Below are 27,748 nucleotides of genomic sequence, written 5' to 3' on the forward strand. Positions count from 1 at the left end.
CTCTGGAGCCCCAGCTATGCATCCACAATAAAGTTTGCCAGTAATGCCTGCCAGAAAAGTCACCTGTCGTTTTTTACAGCATCATTCTCTCTACGTCCCACCTGGATTCTTTCTATCAGTAATGTGCTGGTAAAAGTTTAACAATCAGTTCTGGGGGTGGAGAGGGATAAGGCTCTTATTAGACAGCATTTGCTGATTTCTGTGGTGTGAATATTCCCACAGGGCTGATTTCTAGCTATCAATGTGATGTCATTGAACAGAATTGGGAAAAGATGGCGCTGCCCGCTCCAGGGAGCTCCAGCACACACCTCGAAATGCTACTTCTAACCATCTGGTCAAATGAAGAGAAGAGAACATCCTAGATGATAGGGAGTGAACTTACAGGTGTAAGAAATAGTGAGAAAGGTTTCAAACAATTGTTCGTTCTTAGAATTCAAAGGGAGAGAAATGGAAAATAATGAGACTTCACCACAAACAATCTGTGGAAGGTAAAAGAGACCACATTTTGATCACTCTAAATAAGGAAGCGTTCTCTAACAGTTTTAACAGAGAAATGTCTTTCATCTTAAGGTCTTAGTTTCCTTTAACCTGGAGAATTACTGTTAGGGTTCTCCATATACTTTGAGCCTGTGAAAGTGGGACTGCAATTTAACTAAACCATGAAGAACCTTCACTTAATCCTTTCATCTTGTGATCAGAAGGAATTCATGGCATTGTGGGTATATATCTGAATTTATACAAGAGATTTTAAGAATTATTTGTAATTGAATTAATTTTTAAAAATTCACAGATATAAATATTTTATATTTTTAAAATTTCAATCCAATATAAGTTTTACTAATAATTTCAGGAAGCAATGTCATAATAAAATACTTCATATATCTTTTCTAACCTCTATGTTCTATTTACTTAAGCTTGGAGACGTTTTTTCTTTGTTTCTTTTAGTATAGTCAAGTATTTTTCCAAAAGAAAATTTCATAATTTTCTAACTCTTGGTAAATCTTTATGTCAAATAAATTCTAACCCACAGTATAGGAGACTGATTGTAATTTAAGCATCTAACCACTCAATACAATGTGGAGTGCCAGCGTTTTAAGTTTCTATTGAGACCCCGAATACAACCACTTCACACAACTTATATTTTTCTACTAAGGCTCACTGAGTATTAAGTCCTTTAGCCTTTGCAATATTTTCAAGCACAGGGGTAAGCTGGTCCTGTGGGTGCTTAAAGTGATCTAAAAATAATAATCCTTTTTTGAAACTGGTTGCTGTCCTGGCAGTCAACTCTAATCCCTCCATTCAATGTCAGGACACGGTTCCACTTGAAGTGCCATGTAATTGAACTTGCAAGTCTGTGTTCTTCCTGGAGGGAAGCCAGGATATTTGAAATCAGCTTATAGTGAGCATATCCCGAGCTAGGAGCTGTCATGTTACAATATGGGATAAATTATACTCATTGTTCCAGTATCCCCAGGGGTCCACTCGCATTAAACACAATGTGAATTTCCTAAAACACTGAGCTTCCCAATCATGGAGTCCCCTTTCCAGTTTCTTCTGCCTTCTCCAATAATGATGCTTTGTTTTACTCTTCTTTTGTGCATGGTGCCTTCCAGCTAGTACTTGCTCAAAGGGTTTTGGAAGGACAAAATGTAGTATTTTGGGAAGAACAAAATGTAATATAGGCCTTAGAGTAAAAGAGAATGTCTCTGGACCCCCAGTTTCAGCACTTACTAATTCTGACGACGGTTATATTAACTTCTATTTCCTAATCTCGAAAATTGGGGATAATAATACCTGCCTAGTTGGAATGCTATGAAAATTAGAGAGAATGTCTGTAAAGCCCTTAGTCCTGTGTATGCACATAGTGGACACTGAATGAGTGAGCTGTGATGCTAATGAAGATAGTCAATTGATTCTGAGAAAGGTTCATTTCCCTGGCCATTCTGACTTCCTAACAGCAGTGTTTCAAAGCAAAGCAGTCTCCTTTACTCGTGTGGATTTTAGAATTTTCAGTTTGTGCATCACACAAAGCTTTAATTTGTCTTTATTGTGGTAAAATACATATAACTCTTTTCACCATTTTAAAGTGTACAAGTCAGTGACATTAAGTCCCTTTACAATGTTGCGCAACTATCACCACTACGTAATTACAGAAATTTTTCATCTCCCCAAAAGAAAACCCCAAACCCATCGAACAATGACTCCCCACTGCCCCTTCCTCTCAGCCCCTGGCAAGCCCTAATCTACGTGCCGTTTCTATGAATATGCCTGTTCTGGGTATTTCATATAAATGGAATCATACAATATGTGACTTTTTGTGTCTGGCTTCTTTCACGTCGCACAATATTTTCAATGTTCTTCTACATTGCAGCATGTATCAGAACTGTACTTTTTAAATAGCTGAATAACATTCCATTGTAGAGATGGACTGCATTTTGTTTTTCCATTCATTTGTTGATGGACGTTGGGTTGTTCCCACCTTTTGGCTATTGTCTTAGCACCCGTTTTCAATTATTTTGAGTATATATCTAGGAGTGAAATTGCTGGGCCATATGGTTAATTCTATGTTTCACGGCTTTAATTTTGTGCCCTTCGAAATGGGAAAAGATACATTTTAAAAGTTAAATATAAACTTATCGTACGAGTCAACCATTTCACTACTGGGAATCTCCCATGAGAAATGAAAACATATGTACACAGAAAGATTTGCATGTGAATGGTCATTGTATGTTATTTATAATAGTCCAATGTTGGAAACAACCAAATGTCCATCAACTCATGAACTGACTAAAAAAAAAAAAAATGTGGTGTATCCAGCAATGAAATACTACAATTTATGAATACAAGAGACCAAGCTACTAATCATATTACAACATGGATGAACCTCAAAAACATTATGTTAACTGAGAGAGACCAGACACAAGAGACCACAGGTTGTATAATTCTATTTATATGAAATGCCTAGCATAAGCAAATCTATAGAGAAAGAAAATAGATTAGTGTTTGCCTGGGATGGGGAGTAGAAATTGAGATTAACTATACATGGGGAATGAGGAATCTTATTGTTGTGATGATAATGTCCTTATTCAGGATTATGATGATGGTTGTACAACTCATGATATTTACCAAAAATCATTGAAGTATATACTTGAAATGAGTGAATTTTATGATACATAAATTATACCTCAGTAGAATAGAAACAATCACAATAAGGGGAAATGCAAGGTAAAACAAACAAACAAATGAAAAAACAACAAAAAAAATATGCTATTCCAACTTGTGATCCATTGCTAGTCTGAGTTCAGAAATCCATCATCATACTCAAGGATTACAAGGACTCCTAACCAGTGTCCTTATCATCTCCACGATTATTCTCCATTCAAATTTAACCATATCAACCAGCCACCAGGTTATTCCTTCTAATATTCCAAAATTAATAGAACATACTCAGAAGTGTCCAGACATCTCTACTGCCTTCAGCCTGGCTGTCAGGATCCACAATCTGTCATTATTGTACAACTCAATAACAAATCATCTGCTACAACACTGCAGTTTCTATGGTCCTTGCAGTAAAACCACTCATTCTAAATAAACCCCAAGACTTCTTCACATCTCTTTCTCACCCAGTGTGTTTTATCCCTTCTCTTAGTACATAGAAAACCTTCCCAACATTTAAGATTTCCCTCAAGTTTCACTACCTTCATGAGTTCTTTATTATGTTTTGAAGGCTGCTGTAGTGTTCTATAGATTAAGACTATGTGTCTTAATCCTTCATTTTTAACCTTAAACATAGATGGTACTGAGCTATAGAAAGCTCGGGAAACAGATTGCCTGGGTTTGAATTATCACTGGACCATGTATAAGTTGTGTTCTTGAGCAAGTCTAATTAACCTTAAATTAATTTACTCATTAATAAAACAGATAATTTGTCATTGATTTGTTGTTAAACTTATGTGTCATTCATGAGAACACTTAGAAGAGCAACTGGAACATTGAAAGAAAGCAGTGAGAGTGTCAGTTCTTATTGCAACGGTTATTATTTTTCTTCACTGAATTTTAATCTAACTGATTTCTAGTGAATTCCTTCATTCCCACGACTAAATGACACGTTTTGAGAATAGAAATTATACCCATTATGTCTTTGTGTTCTCTACAGCATTAGGCACAATGACTAGACAACTATTTATTGAATTCTTGATTGACTGACCAATTAATTAAAAAAAAGAAAAAGAAAAAACCTAAGGGACAGAGTTTCTGCATCTATGCTGGGTGTTATGGAATTGTTGGTTTCTTTCCAGTTCTGCCTGAATGTCTAGCCTTTTGAGCCGGTCTGTACTAGGACACAACAGTCAGAGAGCCACCGCAACCTGAAACAACACAATGTGTAACATCAGCAGCAAATGAAAATAACAGCTTTTAATTTCCAGAGACCCGCAGTTGGATCATTTACTCATTCATTCATTCCTTTGTCTGCATAATTATGCCCTGGGGGAAACTAAATTAGACCAGTTTCTAACCTCAGGGAGTTAGAATGTAATAGACAAAGATAGATAAATTAATAACAAAATTCCTTAAAGAATCCCAGCACAGGAGGTTGAGATGGGCACAGGAATGGAGTAGCAATCAGGACACAAAGGAAAGATGCAAGGGGAGTCAGGAAACAATTTTGAAGGCTTAACACTAAAGACCACAGAGGTTTTCCAGTTGATTCAAGAAGTGAAAAGGAGACTAAGAGAGTTTTCCATGAAGCAGGCATATAGAATATCTAAGTATAAAAGCTTGAAATTGACATTTGTGATTCCAAAGATGGCAAGTCATTCACAATGGCTGGTGGGGCAAGATACAAGGTAGAGAGAATGGCTGGGTCAGATAATTGAGAATCATGTATGCCAAACCAGCAACTACTTTGAATGTTATCCTGCTAGAAACAGTAACAAGACCAGATTTTCATTTTGAAAAATCTTAGTTTTGAGTAGATGGATTGATAGAGTGTAAGATGGAAGGCATAAAGATAATTTTCAAAATAGCTTGGATGAGAGATGGTGAGGATTCTGAATTAAGGCAAAAACAAGGTAAGTTTAAGAATTTCAGCTTTGACATTTTAAGACTGAAATGCCAAGAGGGCATGCAGCGAACAGGTTCTGTGTTGGTTTATTCTTCTTCGTAGTAGTGGTGATGTTTTGCTTTGGTTTGGTTTGGTACATATAATTCCAAACCTCAGGAAGACATCCAGAAGAGAGAAGTGGACTTAAAGCTAGTAGAAATCATGGGTGTGAATGACATAACTAAGAGAGAGTGTGCAAGATGAGAAGAGAGAAAGAGACAAGAAGTAGTATTGGTAAACACCAAAATTTTAGAGGCAGACAAATGAAGAGACCTAACAAAGAGGACTGAGATAGATGGTCAGAGAGCTAGATAATCAGAAGACAACGGATGTCTCGGAAAACAAAAGAAGCAGGAGCTCCAAGAACAAAGAACTGGTACCAATTTTCCCAAAAGGTTGAATAAAATGAAGGCCAACAGTTCATTGGATTTGGATATGAAGAAATATTCACTTTTGCAGTGGATTAAAGAATGAGTGAGTGGAAAGGAAGCTGAGTCTCTCCAGGATTTTGACATAAAAGGTGTAAAAGAGAAAGGCGTCTGTTTCACTAATGGTGAAACATGAAATGATTCATGTATTTGTTTGCTATTGGGAGATGTTGAGAATGTCTGTAGCCTGGAGGAAATTAGGAAAGAGGGGTTGAAAATAGAGCAGGAAAAAAAGAGAAGAGCTGTTTATAGGAAGGAAAGAAGGAAGGAAGGGAGGGAGGGAGGGAAAGAGGGAAGGAAGGAAGGAAGGAAGGAAGGAAGGAAGGAAGGAAGGAAGGAAGGAAGGAAGGAAGGAAGGAAGGAAAGAAAGAAGGGATGTTAGGTAGTTTGGTTATGCCAAATATCAAAATCCTCAATCACTGAGGAATGTGAGTAGTAAATTGATATTGTATCAGATAATATGAATCTCCAAAGAAGAATTTTTATTTAGAGTTGAAAATGAATGGTCAGTAAATTGCAGTGGAGAACTAGGTTAAACACAACATTGCCTCTTATAACTGGTATGAGAAATTAATGAGTATTTGCATAAAAGGACGAGTGATGAAGAAACATCAGAAAATGGAGGCAGTGACAGATAAAGAGATAGAAGATACGGAGCATTTTATTTTCTATAAGATTTCAAAATATGTGAGTCGGAAGGACATTCTGCCTTGGGGAGTGCTTTCCAAGCCCGTTTTAGAGGAAAGGACATGTCTTGGGGATACTGGGACCTCCTAGTTTCTGATGCCAACTTGAGCACAATTCCATTACTTATGCTGACATAATAGCCAAAATGATAATGATAATATCACATCAAACTCAAACACCTGATTAGGATGTGCTGTTATTTAATTAAATAAGAGGAGAAATTTCCAGAGATTCCAGTTCACTCAGACCCACGTCATGCTATCACCCTCAGCCTAAGCAAGAGAGCCCAGCGAACGGGGAGGTACCCAGTCAAACTGCAGCTGTAAGTGTAGTTCAAAGCATTGTCATGTTATCTTTGAAGCACACCCTTATGTTCTATTTAGGACAATGGCCCTTTGAAAAAGGTGGCTAATGAATAACAGAACTCCCAAATATTGTCAATGTGATTTTTTCCTCCTTCAATTCAATCCAATAAATATCCACTGAGGTTCTCCTGCCTGCTCTCAATATTGTGCTAGATGCTACATAACCCGAGATGAATATGACTCATACTAGAAATTTTATTTTCTACTTCTTTATATTATTGGTAAAAATATCCTGATGTTGATAATCACAGAATCCATATCATGGAAATCTCTGGACTCAGCAAACACGGGTACAGAAATTTGGCTGATGCTTTGTCCAGCTACACCGCCACGAGTTTGCTAAAATTTTAAAGGATATTCAGAACTAGCCTAAAGAAATTCTACTTCTGTGTGACTTGGGGAAACTTATTCTCTCTGAGCTTCTTTTCACATCTTGAAAATGGGAATAACAACCATATTTACAGGATTGTTGAAATAATGTAAAAGCATTTTATAAACTGCAATGCACATATTCATGTTAGTTACTGATTTTTGAAACCCAGCCACAGATCTGTAAAACACAACGTTTGCCTTGTTACAGTCTCTTTTACTGACTGTGAAAACACATCAAAAGTTGACTATTTATTTGACATTTGCGCATCATGGCCAAGTAAAGACTGAAAAACCACAGATAAAATGAATATGTTACGCTTGATTTTCCAATATACAAAAGATGACTTATTAAGTTGCTTTGCTTTCGTTTTATGTCAACAGCTGAAAAAGTCCCTAGTCTAAGAAATGGAGCACATTTCTAACAGGAAACCAGTCAACAGTAGAATAAGAAGGTTTTCCGAAATATTACAGAGGGGTTGTTGAATTGAAGGCTATGAACTAACTTCATTGTGTAGAATCAGTTTCCCAGGACAGAATTTAAATAATTAAGCAGTCTCACAAAAAGAGGAACTGGAAATTGGATGTTTTAGAAATTTGGATTAGAAGTAATATAGTTGAATGTTAATGTCCATTAAAAGTGAAACCAACAAGATTGGCTAGGGTCAGTCCCCGAGTATAAAACAGTTCCTCACGAATTTGCGACAAGTTTCATTGATTCATGACTTACTGCATATATCGGGTTTTAGCTCTTTTCTTTCTCACCTTGAGGAGTAATTCAAAGATGCAGTCAAAAATTTACTTCAAGCTATAAGGACTGAATTTATCAGACAGACTTGCAATTAATTTAATGAATAAGAAATGATAGCTGTGGCTAGAATTATACCTAATTTTGTCAGTCTTGGAAATGTGTAATATTCTTTTGCTTAAAGGTTGTTGATATAGGACAATTCTTATTTTCAAGAATCGTATACCCAAAGTTCATCTATGAAGCAGATAACACTGGAACTGCTCCGGTTGACGGGGAGCAGAGCCTGGAATGATGCTCCACGAAGCCGAAGGGCATGCACCTCCCCCTCCAAAAACAGGTGGACAACTGGCAACTTGAATCCCAGCAGTGCCCCAGAGTGGACGGCTGTGGCTTTGAAGTACGGCAGAGTTGGGTTCTGTCTTATTCTGCTCAGGCTGCTTTAACAAAATATCATACATTGGGTGGCCTATCAAAATCAGAAATTTATTTCTCACAGTTCTGGAGGCTAGTCAGTCCAAGATCAAGGAGTCCACAGATTCTGTGTGTTGTCTGGTGAAGGTCCACTTCCTGGTTCATTGACAGTCATTTTCTCACTGTGTCCTCACATGGTGGAAGGGACAAGGAGACTCACAGGTCCCTTTCATCAGGGCACTAATCCCATTTATGAAGGCCCGCTCTAATGACCTAATCGTCTCACAAAAGCCCCACCTCCATAGGCCATCACATTGGGGACTAGAGGAATAGGTTCAACGTATGAATTTTGAGGGGACACAAACATTCAGTGTATAGCAAGTTCCAACCACGCTTCCAACATTAGTTGTAGTTCCTTACCTTCTCTAAAAATTAGTTTCTCCATCTAAAAATGGAGAAGAATGTATCTCACAGACTGGTTATATTAATACGATTTTAAACAAGTTAATACAGAAAGGTAAAGCATTTCACATGGTTACAGGCAGGGTCCCTGCTTTCCAGGGGAATACAGTCCAGAAGAATTGCTAGCCATTTTCAACTAGTTTCCCCTTCTTATTACCAATATCTACAGCGGTGAACCTCAAGCCGGAAGGCCTGGTCCCCTAGAAGGGGCTTCTCCAGCATTACCCTCCAGATGAGAATTCCTGGGTTGGATGATCATGTGGACAAATAAGTTCAAACAGAGTAGTACAGAGATGTTAGTTGGTGCATGTAACTGCCCTGATCCAGGGCTGAAGCAGACAGAGGGATCTAGAATGGTCCCCAGCTTCCTACATTAGTTGTCTGGGAGAAAGATTGGTGGTATTCTATAGGAAGAAGTTTCTGCTGAGGGTTTGGCTGACTGGCCAGAAGAAAGAGAAAAAATTGGGAGGTGGAAGATATGTTTGGCATAGAAAAGACGGCAAGCAAAATTAAGAGTCAGGGAGTGTTCATTCATCTATGCATCCTACCCAAAATGCAATGCAGTGAGGCAAGCCCGTCAAAGCATTACCGATTACCCCTGAGTTGATCACTAACATGGTCTTTACGTGGTGGAACCACAGGAAGAGACAAGTGTAAGGAAAGGCATCCCTGGCAGAGATAAATAACTTGCACATCTAAGATCTGAGTATTATTCACTCTAATTTTATTGTCCTTGGTTGGCTAGTCCTCCAGGCTAAGGTATTTTTTTCCTTTCCTTCCTGAAGAATGGACTCTATGTGGATATTACCCAACTTTTGTGGTCTCCAAGTAAAGATGTTGCTAATTCTTGATTACTTTTTCTTGACCTTAGTTGAAATTTGTCTCCTTAGCCAGTATACTCTTTATAATTCTTCGTTGATTAAAGGGTCAAAAAATAAATTCCCTTTTATGACATGTGTACTTTCTAATTGGAATGCAAATACTTTCTTAATAAATATTAAAAAACATCAATGAAATTTTAAAATGATAAGTTCCAGAAATTCAGCTTTGTATGAAACACAGGCATCTGAGTCATGATTCTTGAGAAATACAAATAACTTTTTAGAGTTGTGACATTAGAGAGACATTTACTTCTAAATTACTCAGCTTCCTTTTTTCTCAAAAACATTGTGTTAGTTCTGAATCAAAATGTTCCAACATATTGAACAAAATAACTGGAAGTTAAGAGATCGATTCTGTCTCTACTTTATAATATTCTTGTAAATATTAAGCTTTGTTTTAGAAACTCTGCAAAAATCACAAGATGAAATGTTTTTTTTTTTATATAAGCAAACTAAATAAACTGCAGAAACTGATGAGTAGGTTCCTGTATTCTGGCTAATTATATACCAAGCTTCTCTCAAAAGATCAAACCCTAAGACCTATATTTTTTAAAAAATCAAGAAGTTATGTTTCAGGGCTGTGATAAAGAACGGCTGAATATTGTACGACAGTTAAATTCTTTGATTCTGAAAAAAAAGAACAGAAGGGAAGTCTTTATCTACTTTATATTAAAACATGTAGAGCTACAATACTAAAACAATAATAGTATGCAAGTTGACAGAGGCTAACTTTCCACTGCCCAGATGGTAGAGAGGTTAAGTGCGCAGACCCTGGATTTGGGCCACGTTGGGGGCGTATTATCCTGGCTCCTTGGTTTACAAACTGAGGGACCCAAGGCAAGTTATCAAATCTCCCTATATCTTAGTCTCCCATGTATAAACTGCATAACAATTAAATTTTTTTTGGCAAATAATAAAGGATAATGTTTGTAAAGTACCTGGCAATAATTAATACTAAATAAATATTAGTTGTCACATTATTATCTCTAGTAAATTAAGATAAAAAGAAAAAATTCAAACTAATATGAAGGGATAAATTCTCAAAAACAAATGACAGTAACAGACTTTATTTGAGGATATATTAAGTTAGATGCTTACTTCACAATAACCACCAAAATAAACTCAAAATTGATTAGAGAATTTAAGGGGAAAATGTAAAAAACTTTTAGGTAAATATTTACCTAATATTGTAAGGGAGGAAGCTATGACTGAAAGGAATAAAGAAATCAAAAAAAGTGTAGTTTCAGTATAATAGAAAGAACTATCATAAACAACATTAAAAGGCAAGAGAAAACTTACTAAAAATATTTATCACAAATATGAAATGACACAAGTCATTATTTTGGATGCATAATAAATACTAACAAGTCAATAGGAAAAAAAAAATCACCCCAAAAGAAATATATCCAATGGCAAAGCAAAAACAATTCATAATAGAAATACATGAATCTAATAAATACACGTAAAAATTGTCCATTAGTAATGAAAAAATACATGTAAACAATGAAATCCAATTTTAAGGACCAATCATATTCCATTTTACATTTATCAGTATGATACATTAACTGTGAATGTTTTATTTATTCATTTATATATTTTCAGAGAATCCTTAATTCTGGTAAGAGTTTGGGAGATTCCCGGTGAAAGTGGCAAACAGACTTTTTCTGATATGTATTAAGAAGTTTGAAATAGTTCACACTCTTTGACCCTCTTAGGAATCTAGCCTAAGGAAAACACTGACACATTGACGATTTTGTACACAGTTGTCTCCAAAGCATTACTTCTACGCCCCAAATATCAGAAGCCATGTAAAGCAGTGTTTCCTAACAGAACAAACATAGAAAATAATATTTGTACAACACACTGTAGGGCTTGGAATAGGCTGTTTTTACCAGAATGGGACCCAAACTAGTCACTCTGAGGGTGGCAGTGCCTGGATCCCAGAATGTCTGTCACCAATTCATGACCATCAGTAACCTGGGACGAACGAGTTGGGAAAATCCAATCTAAAAATCTCACTTTAATTCAAATATAGCAACTCTGTATTATGGTTTGACACTAAAATTAAAGTCTTAAACTTTAAAAACATAAGAGGATATTTGGTCTAATAGATACTAAAACTGATAAGACTTCAATATGCAGATATTAAAATTAGGTTTACAAAGAATTTTAAGTGAAACTGTTGTCATTGTTATTTGAAGTCAAGAAAATCAGAATGTAAAGCTGCTTATGGACTATTGTCCAAAATTTAAATTACAATATGACATATTTACAGACATACATGCATTAAAAAATGGAGAAATAAGACGAAATGTGAAAATTCATTTTTATGCTATGGGTTTTGGATTTTGAATTATATTCTTTATTGAATTGTCAAAAATTTTGTAATAAATACCGTTATACATAATAAGAAAAATTAACAAATTTGGAATAAAGAAAACTATAACAGAGGTAATAAGAAGTTACATCAAATTGTAGTTTAAATATTTTATTAACATTTGGAAATCCCCGCAAATCTATGACTCATGGAAAAGGGAAAACAGAATTAAACATCTTAAAAAGAGATGGTCGTTCAATATGACCCCAATAGTCAATATCCTGTCAAACATAGTCCCTAAAATGATTGTTTTTCTTAATGCTCTTTTAATATATATTACATTAAGTCAATATAATAGCAGGAATATATATTTTTTTCAGTTTGAGTCAGTACACGCCTGAGACTCAGATTTTATATATATGACCACTTCTGATACTATGGGGCCTGACAATTAAGTTTGCGAACTTGTTGCAATGATGTTGCTAACCTTTTTTGACATCAGAAAAATTATTCATTATGAATTTGTACCAACTGGACAAACAGTTAACCAAGTTTACTATGTGGAAGTGCTGAAAAGGCTGCGTGAAAAAGTTAGACAACCTGAACTTTTCGCCAACAATTCATGGCTCTTGCATCACGACAATGCACCAACTCACATGGCACTGTCTATAAGCGAGTTTTTAGCCAGTAAACAAATAACTGTACTGGAACACCCTCCCTACTCACCTGATCTGGCTCCCAATGACTTCTTTCTTTACCTGAAGATAAAGGAAATATTGAAAGGAAGACATTTTGATGACATTCAGGACATCAAGGGTAATACGATGACAGATCTGATGGCCATTCCAGAAAAAGAGTCCCAAAATGGCTTTGAAGGATGGACTAGGTGCTGGCGTTAGTGCATAGCTTCCCAAAGGGAGTACTTTGAAGGTGACCATAGTGATATTCAGCAATGAGGTATGTAGCTTTTTTTCTAGGATGAGGTCGCAAACTGAATTGTCAGAACCATACATAAATGTCATCTTGATTAATGTGATTGAGAGGAAAAGGAAGCCCACAAATGGTTAAGCTTCTGTACGAAAGCACTTTGTAGCCAATCATTTTTATGTTATCTGTGTAGTTTGCTTAGCTGAAGAAGAAGATAAGCATGGAAGGAAAAACCTTTCTGTGGGGGTCTTAATGTTTTTCCATCCCCACCAAGGGACTAAATATTAAATTAATGTATTTCACACACAAATAGGCCTTTCCAGCATACACCCTGCAAAGATCATAATCACTACACAAACATAATCCATATTGTTTTTCTTCCTATTCAGTCTATTTACATACCAAATGAAATTTGCAGTAGCTGGCAGTCACGTTTAATAAAGAAGTAGCAAAAGCCTCAAAATGCTGAAAATGTCATAATAGATTTTCTCTTTGCCCATCATATTTATATGAATTAATGGACTCCACATGAGTTGGGATATCAGGACATCCGGAGCATGCTGTCATACATCTTCTTGGTATTATTTCCTTAAAAACCCACTGTACTTTTTCTACATCAGTGCATATTAGGCCACCCTTCCTTCCTATTATCTTAAATATAAAATATAGAATTTAGCGATCCCAAAGAATAACGTCATAAATCTACTAGTGGAGAAACAGTGAAATTATGTAAAGAGGCTGATTAATTACAAAAGCTACAATCAATGATTTAATATTTATGATGTTACACTTAATCACGTTAAGCCACCTTTCTGATGCAAATACGACATTTAGAAGTTACAACTTAAAAATTCATAGGAATTTAAAAAAATAATATTTGTATGGTTTGTGCAAATATTTCCATCCTCAATGTGTTAGAAATCAACAGACCTAAAATGTCCAAAGGAAAAATCTCATGAGACTCCAAAATTTGATTAGATAACTTGTCTACTACCGTGTTTCCCTGAAAATAAGACCTCGCCGGACAATCAGCTCTAATGCGTCTTTTGGAACACAAATTAATATAAGACCCGGTCTTATATTATATGAGACCCAGTCTTATTATATTATATGAGACTGGGTCTTATATAAAACCGGGTCTTATATAAGACCATGTTTATATTATATTATGTTATATTAGACCTGGTCTTATAGTAAAATAAGACCGTGTTTTATATTAATTTTTGCTCCAAAAGACGCATTAGAGCTGATTGTCTGGCTAGGTCTTATTTTCAGGGAAACACGGTACTACTAGTATTCTAGTTAATTGTATACATCTCCTCAAATAGATAAAACTCTTCAGAAAAAAATGTACAGAAAATATAACTTTCGGTAAATCTGGGTCATTTTAAGAAACTTTTCCCTATAGAAGTACTTTTTTTAATTTTTCTTCTACTTTAAGAAATGATGACCAGTTACACAAAGTCTTAGGGGAGTTAGCTTATGTTGGGCTGGTCAGTACTGACCACTGAATAAAATAAATAAGAGAGTCACAAAGGAAAATAAAAGTCAGTAAGAGATTGAATGTCAAAGGTCTTTCTTAATTATCTTTTCATCTTCCCATTCTGCTCGCATGTTTGTTTAATATAAAAGAGAATTTCTTCAATTAAGAATGCCATAGGGATTGTAAAATTAAAAAATCATTGGTATTAACATAGAAGAATTCATAGATGGAGCATTGTCTGGACAACTGGGTGAAGTTTTAATAAGGTGTAATAATATCCTTTATATCGGGGGTGTTGAAGAAGAGAAGAAATGGGAGAATAGCATCCTTGGGTTTTTTTTTTTAAATATATATTTCTAGACAACAAAGACTTGTTTTTCAAAAAAATCAGTGATATTAAGTCTTTATGAATCATCAGTCTAAAAAATATGTACTACATTTATGAACTAAAAGGTTGTAATCAATATCTTCCGCGTGGCATTTTCTTTCTAAGATTTTTCCTTTCATTGGTTCATTTTTAATAAATAGATTTACCTGACAAATCCAGCTTTAATCTTCACAAGCTCTGGACATGCTAAGAGATTGTCCAGAACACAGAAGGAGGAGGGAGGGGAGGGAAATTCCAAAAGACTGAGTTGCTTTTAGGGGACAATAAAAACATAAATCTAAATGTTACCTTTACCTCACTCAAATATTCATAAAATAGTCACAGAATATTTTAACACAGGGGAAACCACTGGGAAAAGGTTTCCAACATAAAAGTTAAAAGGTTACTAATCCATATCCAATACCCAACATGAAAAGTTAGCAAATAGAGACAGCGTGTATCGAAATTACTCTAAATGGTTTTCAACATTTGTGACAGGTGTATATGTTGGCAGGATATGACTCAAAATTTGCTTTGAAGTATTTTGTATTTCTCATGGTAATAAAGAAAAAAGTTCTGTATTGTCCCAATTCTCTATTCATATCTATATAAAGCCATAACTTTCTTCTTCATTTACCAAAAATACAATTCTAAGAAACACAGAAATGTGTTTTGGGAAATTTGTATCTAAAATATCATCAATCGGACCTAATATACATTTTTAAATCCATATTGTCTTCATAATAAAAGCAGCTACCATCTAGAAATTATGTTCAAGACCCTGATATTAATTTATCCATGTATTGTTTATAGTCTACATATTTCCAAAAAGAATTAAATGGCTAATTTGACATTAAATAGAATTGTAGAATTTTCAAGAATTCAAAAATCTAATCAGGGATAAATGAAAACAAGTAAAATTGACTTAAAACAAATTTTTGCACTAGGAAATCACTATGTGAGCACTGTGAAAAAATAGCAAAAATCTTTGAGAACCAGTTTGTAATCACTCAGGACAAATTTGATCAAAAAATCTAATTTCTCTCCCCCACCCCACGACATTGGGTTGTTAGGTATTATTAAGTAAGCCAAATACTACGAAAAGAATATAACTTGATTTTATAAAGTGGTTACAAAATGAATCTAACTGTATCCTTTTAAATATGAGGGAGATATATGGGCTTGGTGCAATTCACAGATGATAAAACAAATCTTTGCAATAAGTGATTAATGATAGATTATCAGAGCCTAAATGATGACATGTTTTTATCATCATGAGATTATGGAGACAGTGAAGTTAATAAATGTCAGAAAGTTCCTTTAAAAAAAGTTAATACAACCCCAGGTGATATTCCAAAGATAAGATTTGCGTCCAGTACATACCGCATTATACTCTCTGATGTGAGAACGTCATTTGGAACCCTGGGTTTGGTTGTGGCATAACCCACACTTAATAGGGAACTTGACAAACAAGAATGTGTTCAGAGAAAGCATCAAAGGTGCTGAAATCTTACACAATGTACTAATTGGTTGCAAAAACGGTTGTGTTTGGGCTGAAAAAAATAGTCTCAAATGGCACATGCCAACTACTTCTAATACCTGGAGATCAGTTAAGAGGAAGAAGGTTTGGACTCAAGCTATTACCAAAGAAGTAGAACTAAGACCAATGGTTACAAGCAGCTGTGAGGAATACAAGAAAATGTCTAACAAATAGGAGTAAATTTCTAAAAGAAACAGGAAAGCACTATAAATATCAAGAATGGTTAGAAGGGAAATCGACTTGTACCCACTCCAACCTCATCTCTCTTTTAGCTTTGGGACCCTGGTCCTGTTACTAAGCTTCTCTGACTTTCTGTTTGCTTATCTATAAAATGGATATCCTTCCATTGGATAAAAGTGGGACAGGAGCTCAGGATACTGAGGTAAAGGAGAGGAAAGACTAAACTAGATGGCCACCGTGGTTCTTTCCATTTCTAAGGTCCTACCATTTAATAATATAGGAAAATATAAGATTTTTCCATCTTGTGATGAGAAATTATTGATAAAAAATTCATTCACTCAACATATTCATTCATTCAATGTATTGTGTGTCTACTATGTGTAGATACTTTTCCAGGGATACAAAAATGAAGGAAAAAAAGCACAATAATTCTTGCTCACATGGACCTGACATTATGTGAAAGGAGATGGACCATAAATAAAGCAAGTAAATGACATAGCATAGTAGAAGGTGATAAGTACTATATAGAAAAATAAAGAAACTAAATTTGAAATTTTAAACAGGGTCAGGGAAGAGTCAATGAGAAAGTAACATATAAACAAAGCTACATTAATTTCACCAGTAATTTTTAATTTTATTACAAAATCCATTGGAAAATGAGGTGTCCTCAACCAAATCTTGTGATCCAAATGATGTTCCCAATAATGTAGCATCATCAGAGAGTGTTATGGGCTGAATTATGCGCCCCCCTCTGCCCCCAAGTTCATATGTTGACATCCTAACCTTCCGTTGTCCAGAATGTGACTGTATTTGAAGACAGCATTTTTTAAAGAGTAATTAAGTTAAATGAGATCATTAGGACGGGTCCTAATCCAAAATGACCGGTGTGCTTAAAAGAAGAGATTAGGACACAGACATGGAGGGATGATGACATAGGGGGAAGACAAGACACCTCAGAAGAAATCAAGCCTGCTGACACTTAGGTGTCTGATTTTTGCCTCCAGAATTGTGAGACAATACATTTCTGTTGATTAAGACACCCAGTCAGTGGTGCTTTTTTACGACAGCCATAGCAAACTAATATAGAGAATATTGTAGTATATAAACCCTCTCTAAATATTAAGTTTAGGATCATGCAAGATTGTAGTCATTTTTATAACAACTCAATCTTTTATAAACTTTACATTTAGAATTTATATCTAGATTTCAAGTTTTCTGTATTTCTTCTTTCAACATTATATTGCACTGAAAATCTTAAACCTACTGGTTTTCTCCCAATATACTCTATTGAAGAGATTTAGGTTAACAAAAATATTATGAGGATTTCACAACTAATAACAGCATACTTATATGTAAACTTTCAAGATACGCAAAACATTTATTTTTCTATCAATATATGTATAGTTAAACTTATCAGAGTTTAGGATGGCAACTTAAAATCTTGTAGACTGTTCACGTGCAAAAACAAACAGGTAATAATACCAGAATTTAGTTTTTCACACCTCATTCAAATCTTAGTCCCTAAATGCTGAAAGAGTTTTTGCCTTTCTGTATACCTATAATCAAGCTGGCCACCTACTGATATAAACGCCCTGTATGACTGGGGAAACACTGCATACACATTTAAAATAGTCTTTAATTTGAAGAATATTGTTTTCTATTCCTTTCTGTATCTTTTATATTTTCCTATTAGTGAAGTAAATTACTTTTAGAGATCGAATAAAATATAAGTAAATTAATGTACTTACAGGTCCTGTTAATTTAGATGCTTTCTCAAATTCTCCACCCTCTTCCATTAGTACTTCTTCAGTCCGAGGTAAAGAAGCTATTTTTAAAAAGGAATGAACAAATTATAGTCACATACTGCTTATTAACTCTCTGATACGTAAGCCTGTCATGAGAAGGATATTAAACTGGGCTGAACTGGTTCTTGAAAAATCATACTATTTGTGAGTTAAAATAGAGTATAAAATGCTGTTTATTTCAGACAACCAATGAAAAATGTTAAGAATTTTTATAGAAGGACACAATGAAGTTAGGAAATGTACAAGAGCTGCTGCCATGTTAGATAGAGCAAACTTAGCATATTATTCAGCTGTTGGAACTTACATTGTATGTTCTTTTTCTGGTTTGTAATTTTATATTTCTTTGTTTTATCCATCAACTGTCTTCTTTTATCTTTCTTGGCCACACAATTTAAGTACTATTTGTGTTTTCTCTTTTGAACAGGATGGAAAATTCTGGAGAATGGTGCACATTGTTAAATGATGGAAACTTTTCCATTTTAATGTATCAAGCAAGAAGTTGTGATTACTTAGCTTAGGTAGACTGAGGAGTAAATGAGTAGTGCCATTCAAATATGTGAATAAAATGATGGTAGCCTTTTCCGTATATCTGCTGAGTTAAATTAATTATAACAACAAGGATTTATATAGAATTCTGCAATAAGAATAGATAAATAAAGCATCTACAAATAGTCTGTGTTTTAATACCTTCTATTCAAATAAAAATATCAGTTAAGAGAAAGGCATCTTAAACCAGTGGGGATTTTTAAAATAGATTTCTTATATTTATTAATATTTGAAAGGGCCAAATGAATCCCTAAAGATCCTCCTTCAGATTGACGTAAATATGGAGACAGATTCTCCTATTGCATAAAATGTGTGCCCTACAAAGACAACGAGAGCATTAAATCCTTCAAGCACTAATGGCCACCCAAGACCAGGAAGTTGATGGAAAGCTTAGCATAAATCCATAATCATAGCTTTTGAATCATGGACCTCCCTCTATCTCTGATAATTCAGAATTTTACATTCAAGAAGAAAAGTCACTAAACTCAAGGGCACATAGTTTATCTGGATGTAAATGGAGATTTCATTTCAGAACATGGAATTCTTTCCACATAAAACTGACTTTGGGCCAACCACATATATTCTCAACTTGTAAATAAATTTAAAATCTTTACCTACCACCACCCGTCCAAAAAGAACATAGACATTTAAAAGAAGCAAATTTTTGTTGACAAATCAGTATAGATGATGAGAATTACACCAAGTTCAAAAATATTAATCTGCTTTCACAGAATACCTGAACCCCTATTTACTAAAACCCAGCTGTAAGGGTGACAATAGATCGATTCTGTAAATTAGCATGCATAAATTAGCATAATTCAAGTCACCTGAGACTGAATTATATTCTACTGAACTGTGAGCAAGTACTAGTACAGTTGTAGTATTCACTCAGTATTTTCCCATTTTATTTGTGTGCTGAAATTTTTATTCGAGTAGAATATTGACTTAGTAAAGAAATAATACTAAAATGTCCTGTTCTACATTACAAAGCAAACCATTTCATATATAGGAGAAGAAAACCCATCCTCTAGTGGATTTGCTGAATTTTTAAGACTAGAAATACTGTATTTTAGCTGACTTTTCAAGTTCTTCTCAGTGAGTTCTTCATGATTTTAAAGAGGTATTGTCATTCTATTTGATTTTTCATGCATGTATTAATCAGTTCATTTAACCATTTATTTGCGTATTTATTTATTCATTTATTCAACAAATACTAGATGTCAGGCACTCTACTAAGTGCTTTCAAAATAAGTTAAGCAAAATAATTTTTTATGATTCTCTTTTACATTCTGTTTTGATCTTAGTTTGGTTGAATTCTTCCTGATTATTTGTACCTTATCTACTGAGATCTAAAATATAATAAATTCCATTCAGCATAGTGTAAAAGTCTTGCCAGAATATTTTCGAACTTACATATCTAACCATATTAAAAACTATTAATTTGAAAGGACTCTGCTAACTAGTTCAAATCTAGTGACAGATATCAATCTAACATGCTAGTAGGGACAATAGATATCATGAAAATAAAATCTTAGGGTTTCATGCTTGGAATTCCATTTTTAAAGGTATTTTAGCACATTGTTTATGAACAATAATTTGGTGCATATGTATAAATTATTTCACCCTGTCTACTGTGAGCAATTTCTTGTATCAATATATGATTTTCAAAATACAGTCATTGAATTCTTTGAGTGTTTTGTTTTGTTCTTTTAATCACACAGAGGGGAAAATGAGTCTCTGAATTGATCAAATATTACAGTTTATTTTGTCTCTTCTTTTTAGAGAAGAAGAAACAGAAGCATAGAAAGATAAAATAATTTTGTCAAAATCTAAGTCTCTGGCAGCACTTGAACTAGAAACTTGCTTCTGTTGCTGATTGGGCCATGCTGGTAGAAACTAGAAATCTGCAGAGTTTATTATAATGTTTACCTTTATCCACCTTTTTCCTGACATTATTTTTACTTTGGCTGTTTGTGGCACCACAGGCTTTTTATGCACAAAATTACACCTATTCATAGAAATATTTATGTGTATTGAGCCAAACTCAGTGTGGATGCACAGCAGACATAAAAATCACATTAGCACTTTTGAATAATACCAATAATATTGAATTATTGGATCCATGATTTGACTAACTTAATTGGAAAAGAAGGTATTGAATCAGAAACTCATATTTTGGAGTTGCTAATTAAGTCTACTAATATTTGAATGTCATAATGCAGAATATAAGCAGTTTCAGAAAGGAGCTTAAACTTAATGAATACGTTAAGTATGCATTACTTTCCTTGCACCAGCTCCCCCAGTGGAGCAAGTAAATATAACCAACATATTACTGATGCATCGTTTAATTTTTCAAAATATTTAAATCCTTATAATTCCCAGTTATTATATAAATGTGATTGCTGAAGATACAGATTTGTAGATTGGTGGATTAAGGTGGTTTTGATAGAATTTTTAAAAATAATGAGCTAGTCAAATAATTCTGTCTTGTGTCAACAAATGGCCAGCCTGGGACCTCCATTTTGCTGGGGACACATTGCCCAACTTTCACTGTCAGTGTTAAAGGTCCATCATGAGTGTTTCATGTCATCAGTACTATGAGAGATTTGAGTACATGTAAACAATTATCATTTAATTGTATTGTGCTACATTGGCATTGGTTGATGTTCCCATATTTTTAAATGTTCATTAAGTAATATTTGACATATAAAAAAGTATATGCGTATATAAAATATATTTATGCATAATATATACAGTATATTTAAATTACAAAACACAATGATAAACACTCCAAAACCACCACCTAACTGAAGAATTAGAACATTTCCAATATTCTTTATGTACCTGTGAACAATTTCTTAACCCACCTTATTGCCACTACCCATTGAGGATAACCACTGTTTTGAGTTCCTAACTCCCTTCTTTAAATATGATTTTATCACTTATTATGTTTGCCAAAAGAACATATTTCTTAAATTTGCTAGTTTTGATCTTTACAAAAATGTCATTCTGTGACTTGTTTTGTTCAATCAGTATTATGCTTTTAAGATTTATTTGGTTGTGAGTTACAACTTGCTCATACCAGATAGAGAGACCCAACTGCCATTTTAGATTGGTTGCTTGAAATCAACCAAGGTGAGGGTATTTACATCATGGAAACCATCAATCTCTACAAATTAGGGATTTCTTTTTGAAAGAAACAGTTATTAACATTTACCAGCACACCACTGGTGTCATCCATCTTACATGTGTAATTGAAATGTATTCAGTTTCCTACATTGTAACAGTTCCACAATGTATCCATTTTCCTGTCCAGGGATTGTTCACATTTCATGGTAGATGAGAACTGTTTCTCTAAGATAATTACCTACAAGTGGAGTATCTGAGTTTTACATTATGTAAATACTCACGATTTTAAGATAATGGAACACTATTTCTAAAATTGTTTACACCCCACCTGTAATGTATGACTTTCCTTTCCTCTGTGTCTTCACCAGCACTTGGTTTTGCCAGATTTCTTAAGGAATGGCAAACAAAAGGTTGTAAAACAGCATCTCTCTGTGGGCTTAACTTGCTTTTCCTTGATTACTAGAGTAGAGAAGCATTTTTCAAATACTCATTGGCCAATTGTGTTTCCTCTTCTGTGAAATGTCAATTCGTATCTATTGCCTATTTTTTATTGGTTTGTTGCTCTTTTCTTTATTGACGTGTATATGTTCTTTATGGATTCTGAGTACTAACATTTGATCAGTGACAAAAACATTTCAAATATATTTTCCTATTTTCTGGCTTGTCTATTCGCTTTTTATGGCATCCTTTGATGAGCAGGAGTTCTTGACTTCCATAGTTAGGAATTTATACATCTTGCTTAAGATGCCCTTCTCTATCCAGATGTAAGGAAAATATGTCCCTATAGTCTCTCTTTTAATTATCCCAGATGTATGCCCGACTACCTCCTGTTAGAACACTGAATGATGAAGCAGGAGTGTACCTTAGACACCATTGTACTGGCATTACGTGTGCTTATTTATTTATTCAGCAAACATTTTGAAGTGCTCTCACATGAACTTAATATGCTAAGTTAAGGAGTTTGAAGTTTGTCCTATAAAAAATGGGGATAAAGTAAGCAGTTATTTTTAACTAAAGAGCGGTGACGTAGTACAAGGAGATTCTATGTACAGGGCTGTTACAGTAGACAGAAAGCAAAAGCATAGACTAGGCAGCATCAGGGAAAACGAAGACAAGGCTGGCTTGGAAATAAAATTCTGAAATGACATTGACATGATTTGAGAACAATTTAATATAAGGGTGAGAAGGGAGCAAACAATCAAATATAATTGACACTTCTGCCTGGGAAGACTAACGGGATCTGATATGAGAATGGAAACAGGCCATGTGAAGTTATGAAAACAAATTGGAATTAGTCGCAAAATTTAGGGGGTAGCCAACATAGAGTTGACCTGTTTGTACCTTAAACAAGCACAGACATGAAGAGGCTGCTCCCCAGAACCCACACTCCTTACACACAGCATGAAGGAATGGTGGACGGACACATGACAGACAGCCATGGTGATTTGGTGCAGAGGAAGACGTTTGGTGTTAGTCTCATTTTTTTTTTTTTTTAATCTTCAAGTGTCAATAAAATTACAAGAAATATTGCTGGATTTAAAACTTACCCAAAGAATCTGGAATTATTTCATCTGGAGAATGAAGGATTTGTGACGTCTCTTCTGTCCTTTCTGCCAGATTGTCTCCTTGAAGCCTAAATAGTTAAAAAATAATTTGAAATGTGAATTACATAATATTGGGGACGTGATTATGAACTTCTAGACTCTAAAATCAGGCATGCTTCTTCAAAGTAGAAATAAAAGTGTACTAAATCCTTTATAATATAGTATTTTTGTTTTTCTAACCTTTAAGGAAAAACACTTTCATTATTTTTCTCCTGTATATATGGAAAAGTTAGTCTAGGTAGAATTTGCTTGCCTTCTTAGCCTGACTGGAGGAAAACTTATAAGCAAATGTTTTCACTGAAACTACAGCAAGGAAGTGAGTGGAAGAAAAGCAAGAATCTAACACAGTATGTTAGCCTTACTTGTGGGTCCAAGGCCGTGTGAGGGTTCCCATGGTTACCTAGAGGTTTAACAAACACAGTTCTCCAAATGAACCAAACCTGAGCTTTCAGGTCTGCAGATCAAGGTCAGTCTCTACAGTGGAAGTATAGATTCCTAGTATGTGTGACTTTCCAGGATTCTCAGAGACACTAGGTCTCCTTCAGGAGAGGAAGACTGTATAGGTGCTTTCCTGAGCCTCTGTACTCACATCTCTATAGTGAGAAAAGTAGGCTAGCAAAATCCAATTCAAACAGTCTGGTTTATATTACACTGTGAAACTACTCCATCAAAGGACAGAAAGCTCATCAATAAATGTTCGAACTCTGTTCTAAGAACAGCAGAATAAGCCCTGCTGGTACTGGAGGACATTGCATCAAACCATCCAGAGATGTGAGTTTCCACCAGAACCCTTTCTTTCTCCTTATACTTACTCAGTTGATGGCAAATGCCTTCATAGAAGAGTATTAATAAATGCATAACATTTAGCTTTAATATTTTAAAAACTCAAGCTCAGTTCCTAAGTATACCAGGCTGAAGTTGAAATTTTCAACTATCTTATATCTTTGTTTTTATACACCCCAGTGAAATCAACACAATAATTTGCATTTGACTTTTCCATATTCAAGCATATATGCCTGTCTCTTTATCTCTTGTATTATTATAAATATTGGGTATTATATTTCCTTTTGTATTCTGATATTAAATTCTGCACATTTCTGTATGTGTTGCACATTTATATGTTACCTTCTATACACAAAACCATATTTATTGTATTATGCAAGCTCATTAAAAAATTCTCAAGGGTAATACCCTGATACAACACTTTTTTGTCAAATATGTATGATTTTATACTTTTAATTAATTTTTTAAATTGTACTTTGAAAAAAACCACCCTTTTTAAATGAATGATTTAGCTACATAATTCTTAATACTGCCCAACTATTTCTTCTTATCTTGTTTACTTCTAATAATTAGGATAAGTACTTCACTAATCAGCAATATCAAATATTCTTTTTGGAGGCCCATTTCATCAAAATAATCAAGGATAGAAAGTATGTAGGTACATGAGATAGATGTGAGTACAAATTATTAAAAATTGACAATGAGGTCCAACACATTTGGGTATTGAATATTAGGTCAAAAAACTAAATAAAAAATAAATTGCCAACAAAGGCAGAAAGATGCAAGAAATAAAAAGTAAGCTGTAATTCTATTTCTTTTGCTCATTGCAAGCTTCAGTACAAAGAAATATTTATTTAGCATTTACTAATGTGCTCAACAATAAGCCAAATGTTGTAAAGATGTAAAGAAATTACAACTGTCCCTGATTTCACCGACTTCTCAATTTAGCTGAGTTGAAAAGACAAATGGCCGTGAAACCAACCCAACAAATTGGGTGGCCTGGATACTGGCTCATCTTTGTCCAAACACTGCCCTCCAGATACCTTCAGAGTTGAGTTTATCGTGACTTGGCACCAGCCCCACTGCGGAATGCTTCACAGCCCTGCTCTCCTTAATGGCTCTGCCAATATTTCCCAAGCTGAAATCCACACAGCATTACTTCTGTAAGAAGTTAATAGGTGCTGTGCAAACAAGGGCTGTGTGGGCAAGTCCGGGAAATACAGTCTTAATAAAAGTTAAATCATTTTTGTCCGCTACGAGAGTTTTACTCAGATTCCCAAACTTTTTCTCTTTGCTTGCTAAAACTCATCTCCCTATTAAACACTCTTCTATATTTTCAGCCCCTAAACAAAATGTGTTCTGCTCCTCTTTGTGAGGACACATTTCTTTTTTAAGAATATGACATCCCTTTTTTCCTCTAAGAATACAGTACCTCCTCTCCAAGGAAGGCTGCCTAACCCCTCTGGAGACCTATGTCTTTCTGTCATTATTGCCCAAACAGATCCTATCTGTGTATCAGTCCATCATTTTCCTGCACATGTGCAGCTGGACAATGCTGGAGAAAATCATGACACTCTAGGATTGGTGAGAACAAATCAATGGTCTCTAACTTTGAACTTGGATTTCTCGGTCGCCTTGCCTTCTTCCATTCCTTTCAAAATCTTTTAAAAAATATCACTTCTATGACATCCAGAAAAATCATGTAATCTGGAATAAAGACCTACTACCCCACACATGGCACCTAGAGAATTATCTTCATCTCGACCTGTATTCACCACCTTTCCAATTCACAGAGATTGAGAGGACCTCTGTCCTATGTAAAGCTTAAACCATCCTTTAGGATGGTGGTTTGAACCCTGTCATCTCATGTCCCTCTTGGACTTTAATTTATTTTACCTACCACCAGTCATTCTGTTGATCTCCACTGCCCATTTTTCACAGCATGAGAACAAGCTCACTTCTCACTCAGTCTTAAAAACAAAACAAACAAACAAAAACACCACAAAACAAAATCGCTCTCCTAATTATCTAAAACATCTAGCTGTTGCTTCATCTTGTTTGTTCTTCTTTGGGCCAAACTCCCTAAATATTCTTCAGTGAATTCTTTGGCTTCCACAGTTTTCATTCACTCCTCAATCTTTTTAAATTTGGTTTGTACTTCTACTATTCTGAGGTGACTGCTTACACCGAGGCTGCTCCGCGGACCCTCTCATTGTCATATACAGTGGAAACTTTTCATACCTTGCTTTTATTTAATTTTCAGCTGCACTCTTTTCCCGTTCTATGTCATTTCCTTAAATCAGCTCACCCACTCTTACGGTTTTAACCACATACAGGCTGAGGTTTTTCAGTTCTTTATCTTGAGTGCTCAGCTTAAGACTGGTGTGCTCAAATTCTTGCAGGACAATTTATCCGGATGCACCATGAACATCTCAAAGGCTATACGTGCAAAAGCAAACCATTTTCATCATTATCCTGCGTTGCACTGTATGGGGCTCACCACCCCCAGTCTTGCTAATTACACTTCCTAAAGAGATTTCCTGAATCCATCACTTTTTTCTTCATGCTACTACTATAATTTTGCTGCTCATTTTGATTTCTCTGGATTGTTATATAGTTTCCTCACTGATATGCATACTTAGAAACTTGGCCTCCAAAAATCCATTTTCCAAATGGCTAGCAGAATGTTCAAAACCAGTCTGACCATGTTATTCTCATGCTTTAAATATTTTAACACAAGAGATCTTAACATGAGTATTCTTAGAGGGTCCATTGATAGGCTTTAGGGGAATCACAATAATTCACAAAAAGTGGAATGAAAAGTGTTTGGTTGATGTGCTCTTTTTTGGACAGGGTGACAGTAACTTCAAGTACATTCTCAAAATAATCCTTGACTCAAAAGAGTTTAAGAGCTACCATTTTTATTGGCTTCTCATCACCTGCAAGACGTGTTATGGTTTCCTTCTCAAGTTATTTGAGTCTCCCTATTGCAAACCCCTACGTGTCTCTGCAAATTCATCCCTTGGATGTTACACCATGGATTTTACACTCCATAAACTCCAAACTGCTTTCACTTTCTGGCAGGAATTTTGTTATTAAGCTTCTGTGTCATTATAAAATAGTCTCTTGCAGAATTGATTTTCACCTCTTTCACTAGGTGCCTTCATCCTAATTTTTCACTTTAGAGTCTCCTCTTTTAAGAAGCTTTTCTTCCAGAAGTCTTAGCCCCTATGCAAATCTTTTCCAAAACCGTTACTTTACTATATTTTAACTTTTCGTCTAGATGTCTGTTTGTCAACACACTCCGAGTGTCTTAAAGTTTAAGCAACAATTTTATTTTTCATATTGTCATGTCTCTAAAACCTAACTTAGATTGAGTTTGGTACATTGTAAACTCTAAAAGAGACGTCTTAAGGTAGTTTTAGTGATTAGTTCACCTTGGAGATAAGGAAAGGAAAATAGGAGCCAAACTATGTGTGAAGAATTTTCTACAGAATACTATATAGTCTAGTTACAATTATAGACTCTTGCAAAGAAGGAAAAATCACCCTGCATACATTTAGGATTAAGCAGTTCTTAGCCTGGTTCCCCTTATGCAGAATGTGAGAC

At 34.9% G+C, this 27,748-nt stretch overlaps 1 protein-coding gene across 1 annotated transcript in view; it reads right to left on the bottom strand.

The window, feature by feature from the left end:
* C14H8orf34 (chromosome 14 C8orf34 homolog) overlaps nucleotides 1-27,748 on the bottom strand; it is a 300,332-nt gene that overhangs the window by 47,538 nt on the left and 225,046 nt on the right. Inside the window, 2 exon segments of the mRNA XM_033126929.1 lie at nucleotides 18,021-18,097; nucleotides 23,300-23,385. Of these exon segments, the coding sequence (XP_032982820.1) occupies nucleotides 18,021-18,097; nucleotides 23,300-23,385 (163 nt within the window).

Source organism: Rhinolophus ferrumequinum, chromosome 14 (genome assembly GCF_004115265.2).
Source record: "Rhinolophus ferrumequinum isolate MPI-CBG mRhiFer1 chromosome 14, mRhiFer1_v1.p, whole genome shotgun sequence".
Lineage (NCBI taxonomy): Eukaryota > Metazoa > Chordata > Mammalia > Chiroptera > Rhinolophidae > Rhinolophus > Rhinolophus ferrumequinum.